Here is a 10,236-nt window from a genome sequence, read left to right on the forward strand (position 1 = left end):
TAGTCTTGCATGAAAAATCCTACTTAAGTAAGAGTACATAAGTATTAGCAGCAAAATGTAGTTTAAGTATTGCAGTAAAAGTAGTGGTTTGGTCCGTCTGACTGATATATTATTATATATGACATCATTAGATTATTAATACTGAAGCATCAGTGTTAGAGCAGCATGTTACTGTTGTAGCTGCTGGAGGTGGAGCTAGTTTCAACTACTTTATATATGGTTTTATATGCTTTTTGTAAGACGTCAAAAGCCAAAAAGTTTGCAAATCATCATCTTTAACAACGTGTTGTATTTTAAAAGCTTGTTATATTATCCATTCTGTCAAATCTTCATCTGAAAAGTAACTAAAGCTGTCAAATAAATGTAGTGAAGTAGAAAGTACAATATTTCCCTCTGAAATGTAGTGGAATGGAAATATAAAGTAGCAGAAAATGGAAATACTCAAGTACAAGTTCCTCAAAATTTCGTACAGTATTAAATGCACTTAGTTTACAGTCAATGTAATAGTAATAGTGTTTGGTGTATTAACATTAGCAGTCACTGAACAAAATATAGCCTAAATATGCTAATTGCTATTTCGTTATTATTATTAACGTTACCATTATTATTGGTAGTAGTTGTTGTTGTGCATCGTAGCTATGTAACGTTAAATAACGTCTTTTCCAAATTAAGGAGTAACGCTAACTAACTTTGGTCCAGCATTACTAACTAGGCTCGATCTTTGGGGTAAGTCTGTAAATTAAATCATGTATTGCCCGACTCAACACCTAATAAGAAAACATGTGATATAACCTGTGCTGTCATAAACCACCTGGTGCAAACTTGATGAAACTGCAACTTGAAGCTTCAAACCGGAGCCGGAAGTGAGGTTTGAAATACAGCTCCAGCACCGCGTTGGGTAAGTAGTCTGTGTACTATGCTGGGATAATTAACGCTTTTCTTCTCTTCCGTGTAAAGCAGAAAACGCGGCAGTATTAGCGGGTATATTTAATGACATACCGTAACTTACCGGTGGTCTGTATCTAGCGAAGACAAACGTTTTCAGCCACACTGATAAAACCATTAGCTTAGCATTAGCTAAGTCAGCTAGCTTAGCGAATGTTAGCATGCTAGCTGTTACATCGTTTTAATGTTGGCATTTAACAAGATGGCCAGTAGTTTTTTTTAGCCAACTGTTAACCGCTTAACTGAGTTTACATCTTACCATACGACCCCTTTTATATTACCGTGTAGTGTTTAAAGACTTGCTTTTAACATCCTTGGCTTCTTTTGCCGGGAAAGTTAAGCTAACGGTTTTATTTTCTCAGCTAGCTAAGAATACCTGTCGAGCTAACGTCGATACGTTTCTCACCAAATGACAATTTAATAACTAAAATATCATATATAATGACCCGATCTGGTAGTAATACTTCAGCTGAATAAAATCAACTATGATCAGTTAGTCGTATTTTTGCCAAAACGGCGAGTTTATATTGAGATTAACAAACCAATTAACTTAAAGTTATCAAACTTAACAGTGCTCCCTGCACTCTTTACTCTTTTGCAGATGCCTGGTTGATACAGAGATGAGCGGTGAGAACGTGAAGTTGTTTGTTGGGAACCTTCCTTTAGATGCAACTCACGAAGAGCTAAACAAGCTCTTTGCGCCATATGGGGAGATCAACACTTGCTCCTTGCTCAGACAGTATGCCTTCGTTACCCTGAAGGGAGAGGGGGCAGCAGACAGGTATGTCACAGCACTTCACCATCATTAGATATTTTTGCACACCTCAGGAATTATGGGGATATGGAAATGTATGCACAAACTATGTATTAATGCCCAGATCCAAACTTTTTTGCCAGTTTTGCTCATCAGGTATGAAAATAGAGCAAGTTTTCCACATTATTCTCAGTTAAACCAATCCAAACTAGTCAGTTTTCAACATGCGAAGCAAACAACACAAATGTAGAACTTGTCAAAAAACGAGTCCTTTCTTAATATAAGTCTTTGAGAAAACCCTAAAACAAACACAACAGTTATCAGTGTGCAGCAGCCTTTTTGCAACTGAAAAATAACACTCTGAGGTGTGACACATTGTGTCAGATTTGGCTTTTAGCACTCTTTCTTAAGCTGCGTTCTGGCACCGCAGGGGTGTCAACACAGAGGGCTCCGGCCCAACAAAATGCAGGGTCACCTGTCAAAAAAGTTGCACCAGACTCAACTTTTGTTGCAATGTGACATCATCTAACATGGCACTGTGGGGGCAATGAAATAAGTGTAGGTGCACATTCTGCTAGGTTACTTAATATGAACAAAATATTTTTATTCTTTTTACCTTGCAATTCTTGCAGCGAAAGACAAAATAGTTGCCGCAGTGATAACTTTCCTGAGTTGCGATATTCCGTCAAAGTATTAAAAACCATTGTGCAGCATATTGGTGTCTAATAAGCCTTCAAATTCACAAATCTATTTCTCAAACTGGACTTGTTGAATCATATGTCATGTCTTGCTGGTACATTTTCTTGCTACATTGTTGTAATGAAGGGCTGTTTTCAGTCTGAGTGCCTGCTTATGTTATCAAAATGCAACTAGAATTCTGATTATAAATGCAATAACAGACCTACGTCAGACAACAAATTTACAAAGTTCGTAAATGTCTAAAGCTTGCAAAATAGAACTTCAATCATAAAAACTTAGAATAACTTTAGTCTTCCATGGGCTAGGAAACAATAAGAACTGTACTGTTACAGAATTGAATACAGTATTGTGAACTGACTGAAGATACTTGAGGTTCTTTCTGTACTCCAGATGATGACGATGATTATCCTTGTTCTTACTCTCACAGGGCCATACGGCATCTTGATGGCAAAGAGTACAGAGGCAGGCCCCTTGTGGTTGAGGAGTCACGTGCACGCCCACCCAACTCCACTAAAGTGTTTGTGGGGAACCTCAGTGCAACATGTTCAGCAGATGACTTGCATGGGCTGTTCTCAACCTTCGGAAGAGTTTTAGACTGTGATAAAGTCAAAGGTTAGAACACCTTTTACCCAATACAGACGATACCACATAAATGTATCTAGGGGTTTTCATGAAAAGTTAAGAGTCAGGCTTTAGATTCCAAAGTAGTATTTGCTGAACCATTTTTTGGAAGCACAATAACATTTAGGCAGTAAGGTTTCAATTGTTAAATCATTGCCGTTAATAATGCTAAACAGAAAGTGCCAATGAAAACATTTGATAGATGCATTTTATTTCAAAATCAATGTCTCATGCTAACACTGTTCTCCCTGCTTCCTCTATACTCTACAGCCAGATTATGTTCAAATGTTGGCTATGCATTTGTGCATATGGAGAGGAAGGAGGAAGCCATGGTAGCTATTGAGGCACTCAATGGGACCATGTTCAAGGGCCGTCAGCTGGCCGTAGAGCTCTCCAAGGCCCAACCCTTGATCAACCAGATTGTATCAGGCGGAAATGCAGGCGGTGGTGTAACAGCAGGTGGAGATGAAGAATCTGTGTGTTTTAAAAGTGTTTTGCATGTAATTAAATGGCAAAAAAACAAGTTGTGTTCATGTTCTCATATTTTCTGCCCCCTTCTCCTTGCAGGTGGCAGAGAGGGTCTTCTTCCCCGACCACCTCCCTCACTAGAGCATCACCAGAGTCAAGCAGCTGTGCTAGCAGCAGCTGCAGCAGCTGCCGCTGGACTACCGATACAAGTAAGTTTATTCTCTAGCAGGAGACCACCGTCTTCACTTATGATCTCCGTAAACTGAGATAGGCATGGGCAAAATATAGCAGCTCATGAATTTATGAACTCTCACAGATGTCAGGCATTTGTTGATAGACTTGTTTCTGAACCCATTAAAAAACGTACTCTCACAATTCCCAGGCCAGAGTTTTAAATGCCAGTATGTCCAATCTTTTTTTGCAGGTTCAACAAAGTGTCCATAACTCATTCTACAACACCACATCCTTTGACCCCACATATGCTGCCCTGAAGGGCATTACAAGCGCTAAAGGCGCCGATGGGGTGATATACGGTGCTCTTGCCAGCCAGGTGTATGGAGCCGTTGCTGACCAAGTGTACCAAGATATGACCAATCACAATTCTGGGCCAAATGCCTCCGCTGCTGTAGAAGTGGAGCCTCCCAGTGGGCCAGATCCAACAACGCTTTTTGAGGCAGCAAGAGCCAAGTTCTTTCAGGAGGGACAGAAGGTGCTTTAACATTTATTTCAGTAACATGTATAATGTTCTTTTTCATGTATATGTTTGTGTTTCTAACAGTGTCGTACCTTTCTTGCATATTGACTGACTTTTTTTGAATGAAAGGTTCTGGCAGAGCAGCAGGCAGGGAGAAAGGCAGCATCCTCAGATAACGAGCGAGACCGCAGCCCAATCAGAGGAAACAGAGCCCCTCTTCTCCCGGACCCTGTTCCCGGCTCCTTTGCTCAGATACGACCCAAACGCCGAGCCCTGCTGCCGACACCACCTGGAGGACCTGAAGAACCTGCAGCTGCCACCACCACAACTACAGAAGGGTCAGATCCTGTTGCTAGGTACACATAACACGATAGGATTTAATGATAGGATGGAAGCAGAACAACAAATTGCTTTATAAATATGGTGTGGTATAAAAAAGCTGGAATAAAAGCATGTTGTGACTGTTTCCTTTTGTACATAATAATAATGATCAAGTTAATTTACATAGCAGGTATCAAAATCAATGAATAAGTCCTTTTCAAATACATAAAAACACAAAACCATGAAAAACATCCACTTGTCCATTAATTCATGTCATGTGTGATTTAACGCGTCATGTGACTTAATTTGGCTTTGTTTCTACTCTCATTATATCCACCTGCACTCCAGGTCTTACACAGAATACTACCAGCAAATGCATCAATACCAACAGTATCAACAGTACCAGCAACAGTACCAATACCTCCAGTATGCCTACACCAACCCTCCTCCTCCTCCTCCACCTCCTCCGCCACCACCGGCCACCACCCAGGCGCAGGCCTCCACCACAGCCCCCGCACCCCCAGGGACATACGCGGCACCCCCAACGTATGCCGCATCGGGAGCATACGCACCGCCAGGAACATATGACGCTTCGGGAAGTTACGACGCCTCATCGGAGAGCTACGACGCCTCATCAGGGAGCTACAACGCTTCATCTGGAAACTACGATGCCTCGTCGGGTTATGACGCTTCAGGAGGCTACGGGGCATCGGGAGCATATGATTCATCCGGAGCTTACGCAGCAGCGGGAAACTACTCCACATCCACACCGTATGAGCAGACACCCGCACACGGGCAACCCATGCCCCAGCGCCATGATTACCCTTACCACACGCCAGAACCCCCTTATCGATAGTCCCACCCCCACACAATCCTTCCACACTGCAGACGTGTGTGTGTGTGTGTGTGTGTGAGAGTGTGCATGTGTATTTACATAAGGGACAGTTTGAAGAGGAAAATCAGAGAGGGAGCAAGGTCGTAATTCGAATGTGCTTTAAACCCGAAGCATCTTCCCTTTTCTCCATTTTTTTTTTCCACCTAGCCTCGTCTCTAACTAGCCTGCCTGTCAGTTGATGGCTGTTGAGGAAAGTTGGTGATTACACAGATCAACAAGTGGAGATAAGTGGGACAGCTGATAATGTCCAGCGTTCAGAGTTGATAGTTAAATACAGTTTCCTGTGAAGATGTTATCGAGGCACAGCTGTTTCCTTGTTGAATGTTGAAGCTTTAGCGTTGCGTGGGACAAGTTTAGATTCAGAGGCTATGGTTCGATGTCATAGATGAAGCTTTTTGATTGGTGCTGAATCAAGCAAGGCCTTTTACATACTCTACATGACAGTGTTGGCAACAATGGAGGTTTCCTTGCAATATTGCATGGAAAAAGTGAAGTCCAGAATTTATGACACTAAGTTTCTAACTGCGTCATCACACGTTTCAGGCAGGGCACAGAATGAAGAAAACTGCTCACTGATTAGATGAATAAGTAGGTTATATCTCAATTTGAACAGATGAACTGGCACCGTGGAAAAACGAAAAAAATGATCCACCTCTGTTTTGACCTGTTCACAGGATAGATAAAACTCGTCGTCTTCTTTTCAGAACTTTTCTTGCAGCGATTACTCATGTTTGTACAGGCAGATATTTCTCCATGATGACTGTTTTTAAAATGTATATTTAAGCTGACAGCTTGTGATCCCACCCACTCGTGTTGGTGTAAAACCTCTCTGTGTGGAGTATGTAAAAGGCCTTAATTTGAATTCGGCTGTATCGACCCTTTGTCAAGACATTTAATTGCCTAGTTTTGTAATACATGTGCAAGATTGGAAGAGCGGACAGAGCTGAAGGGAAATCTAAAAGAATTTTGTCTTCACCTGGTAAAGGATTAGAACGTTTGTTAAATGACCAGATTGTTTTGTGAGTGTGTTTCAGGCTGGTTTCACTGAGCTGCCAGGTTTAGTGCTAATCGAGCAATTCACACTCAAAGTGGTGATGTATCAGTTTTTTGCCCCCTCTCATTTTTTTTTGTGTAATGGAACAAATCAGTTTTTTTGGACTTGAGTGGGCATGTCACTCAGATTATGTTGCAGCCCATTTAGCTCTGTAGCACAGAGTGATTTCGTGATTTGCATTTGGCCTGCTGGCATTAAACGCTTTCTTGAGCCTACCTGTTGTGTTTACAGGGTGTGAGGAGTAACTCCAGCCATCCTGTTCACTTTGCCTAACTTGTAAGGGATATTACCAGACTGTGATTATGCCTGTCTGAAGTTTCATAGGAGGGATAGCTAAGTTTGAACTTTTGACATGACTTTGATGAACAACAGGGTTAAAAAAAAAAAAAATACAGAGTGGATGGTCATTTTCAGCGATTTTAAATTGAAGTACGTGACTTGGATGTGCTCTCGCAGCAGGTTACCGTGATATACCTTGCTTGTGTTTTCATGCTTAACCCAGGCTCTCTGTTTTTCCAGGTCTATAAAACAAACACAAGTCCCACTCACAGGCTTTAAATGTCCTGTCAGAGTTTTTGGTCAAGGATCAGTGTTTGCTTCTTAAGCATTAGAACAGAATCTCAAAGTAATTTTGTACTCTTGAACATTTTCTTTCTTTCCATTTCAGTTGTTTTGTATAATTACAAATGCAGCTTGAATGCATCAACATCTTTCTCAGATTTTAGGTAATGATCAGTTGAATCTGGGTTTTTGATATTTTTTTCACACTGAAGAAGAGGAGTTGTGCTTTTCTTGGTTTTGTATGTACATATTTGAATTTATTAAAGCCAGAGGAATGGCAGCAAGTATTCTTTGGCCAATGATAAAATCTGCATGTTACAAATACTTAAATAATTTCCAATTGGTTTTAGACTTTTTCATCATTATCTTTTTGTTCCAATCCTATCAGCGGTTGTCATACCTCTGCTCTGATGGAAACCATTGTGGACAAGCTAGTTTTCATACCTGAAAAATGTACAATTTGGTACTTGTGTAAATACTTGAAACCTCACTTTAAACTGAAAAGGCTGTGTCAACCAACATTTGGTTCAACAGTAAGAATACTGACTGTTAATATTAAACTGAAGCGATTGTAGTTGAGTTGTTGTACTAGTCTGTTAAAAGAGGCGACTTGTTTGTATGGCAGTGGCTGAAAAAGGATTACCGTCATGCTTGTAGCATGTAGTGAGTGGTGTTGAGCCATTGTGGCTTGTGAGTGTATGAATTGCGGATTTGAGGTGCACATATGAATTGGACTTGAATCACAGCTTTCACCCCAGTCAGATGCAGAAAGTGATCATTTATTTGCCAATGTTCTAAAATTGGAGAAGAAACGATTCACCATTAGAAAATGATTCACCATTTGAACTGAGGGACAAGGACAAGTACATCTTTTCTAAATGTAGTGCTGTGGCGTGATGCTGATGCGTGTAGTGAAGGGTTATTGACTGGATGTGAGGTGACAGTCTTGGTGCTGCAGGTGAATTATGAAGGTTGTTTTGGATCTAGTAAGGGCTGCTGATTTTTTTTTTTTTTTTTTTTTTTTTTTCCTTCCCCGAGCAGCAGTGAGAAGGGCCGATGACCTTTTGGTTTTTTCCTTTTCCCTCTTCTGATCTCACCAGAAACACACCTAATTTTGACACATCGCTAGGATTACTGGCTTTCTCTGCATTCATATAACAGCTAGACTTCTATCTAGATGCATTTTATCTGGGTTCATTGCATTTAACACATGTAAAGCAGATTACACGTGGAAATGATACTAATGCACACCTAATTCCACCTGTATTTTATATAACCTTCAGTAGTTGTTCCGTTCGTGATTGTACCACACACACTAGTTACTCTTATTATTATCTTATTTCTCATTCGCCTCCTGAATTGGTAGTGCTGTGTTAGGTTTAAGTGACACATAGCCTCTCTACATTTCCACATTATTCCACCTTCTCCATGTGAACTGTTAGTTGCATGCCTTGTTGTTGCTGCTGCTCCAGCCACCTTCTTCCTCTTGCTGATTATTGCAGCTAGAGTGGGAGGGAGCCAAACTGAGCCCTTGCCCTGGACGTACGCCACACGCAGCTGTTGCGTGGGATGGGGGAAAATAGCATCGTTAGGCCTGAAACTGCTGTGGACGATGGGGTGTCCCCCCACTAAGGTAAACACTCAGACCACACACTCCTGCCCCTCCCCGAAACACGCGTACACATTCACAGACACTTTCATACACACATACAGACACACCTATGTCCAAACTTTCTATTCCTTACCTGTCTGCAGGGATTTTTATTTGTCAGGAAGTCATATTTTTTTTGGACATGGATCTCCCATCCTTTTCTAAAGGGAGATTACCTTTTCTTTTTTTTTTTCCTGTTTTTGATTTTCCTGATCATAATCCCACATTTTTTCCCCCCCAAGCATACATTCCTGCTCCTGACATACTGACCACTCACCCATGTGATCTTTTGAGGACACCTTCTCTTTTAGTCTAAATCTCAAGCCTTTACTGAAGCAGGCATGTTGTGAGTACATCCTGTATCTAACAGCCTGTCACTCAAGAGTACCAGGCAGTCAGAGCCAGAGCCGGATGTGGGACATGTAGGTAGAATGGGTTGTTTTAGTTTTTGTATATGCGCCCCCTTGGGCCACTTCGGGGTTAAGTGCCTTGCTGAAGAGCACATCGGTAGGCCCTCCATTTCAGAGTTGAATAACCTGGCTCAGGATCGGTTGCTGGTTCAACGCTCGACTCCCCTCTCTCCCCAAAAAAAACAACGATTTTTAAATGCCACATTCAACTTGTATGAATGACAATGAACACAAATATCATTTTGTTTTAAATTACGTTTTGTCCTATGTTCTTTGAAATGTTTAATTATCAATAAATGAATTTTCAACTGAACTATATCATTTTTTTGTGTGAATGTTTGGAGATGTTTATGTACTGGCTAATTAATGTATTATAACTTTCAAAGTGTTAGTGGAGGAGTCACCAAATAACTCTTAAAGAGCTCAGCATCAGATGACGTTTTATTCCATTTTCTTCCAAAAACATCAACTTATGCTTTTCAAATAAAAAAACAATAATTTGATAACAATGCAAACCTGTTGATAATTCTATCACTTTGATATACAAAAGAAAAAAAAAGAAAATGAGAAGAAATTGAAGTTATGGAAACTCACTCCCTGCTAACAAGACTTTGTCATGGATACTGCTGAGTTTCATGCCCTCAACAATTAACAGTTTACAGATGGACAGAGTACTGAATGAATGAAGTGAACGCAGTATACACAGTACTGAGGGTATACTGAGGTTATTACGATGAGAATATCTATGTTCTTAAATGGACAAAGGGTGGAGCGTGAAACTACATAGACATCATGTGCCTTTTACTGGCATAATGACATAAAAATGCAGTTTCTGTAGGTCTGGTTTCCAACAGCCGGATACGTCTGAAGTAGCTTCAGTTGTGAATATAAAAGTCTATCCTGTTGTGTATCTGCAGATACTTAAGTCAGTGGTTAACACTCTTGGGAGTCTTCTGTTGTGGAAAATGCAAGACTACAAAAAGCCCATTGTTGTAAGTACATCTTGACACAATTAACCCTCCTTTGTACTTCCCTTTTTGTAGAGTGGAGGTATAAGTATTGTGTGTGCTGACCATTTCCGTAGATTCTTGGGTGGAAAACTTTATAAATCTTTTTTTCTTAGACTTGTTTGCCAAGGCAAGATGAACTGAATGTAAGAGAGA

The 10,236-nt window shown here is 40.6% G+C and overlaps 1 protein-coding gene across 4 annotated transcripts; it reads left to right on the forward strand.

The window, feature by feature from the left end:
* Positions 1-605: 605 nt before the first annotated feature.
* Positions 606-9,386, forward strand: rbm14a (RNA binding motif protein 14a). Of its 4 annotated transcripts, XM_067608443.1 has the most exons (9): positions 611-898; positions 1,547-1,726; positions 2,826-3,010; positions 3,290-3,478; positions 3,587-3,696; positions 3,912-4,196; positions 4,311-4,537; positions 4,851-5,273; positions 8,515-9,386. In XM_067608443.1, exons 2-9 carry the CDS (start codon positions 1,566-1,568, stop codon positions 8,516-8,518), a joined length of 1,584 nt encoding a protein of 527 aa, XP_067464544.1. In that variant the 5' UTR covers positions 611-898; positions 1,547-1,565; the 3' UTR covers positions 8,519-9,386. The 4 variants fall into 4 exon arrangements, with proteins under 4 accessions (XP_067464543.1, XP_067464540.1, XP_067464544.1 ...); XM_067608442.1 differs by having other exon boundaries at positions 606-898; positions 4,311-4,519; positions 4,851-9,386; XM_067608439.1 differs by having other exon boundaries at positions 610-898; positions 4,851-9,386.
* The last annotated feature ends 850 nt before the right edge of the window (positions 9,387-10,236 follow it).

Source organism: Thunnus thynnus, chromosome 13 (assembly GCF_963924715.1).
Source record: "Thunnus thynnus chromosome 13, fThuThy2.1, whole genome shotgun sequence".
Taxonomy (NCBI): Eukaryota; Metazoa; Chordata; class Actinopteri; order Scombriformes; family Scombridae; genus Thunnus; species Thunnus thynnus.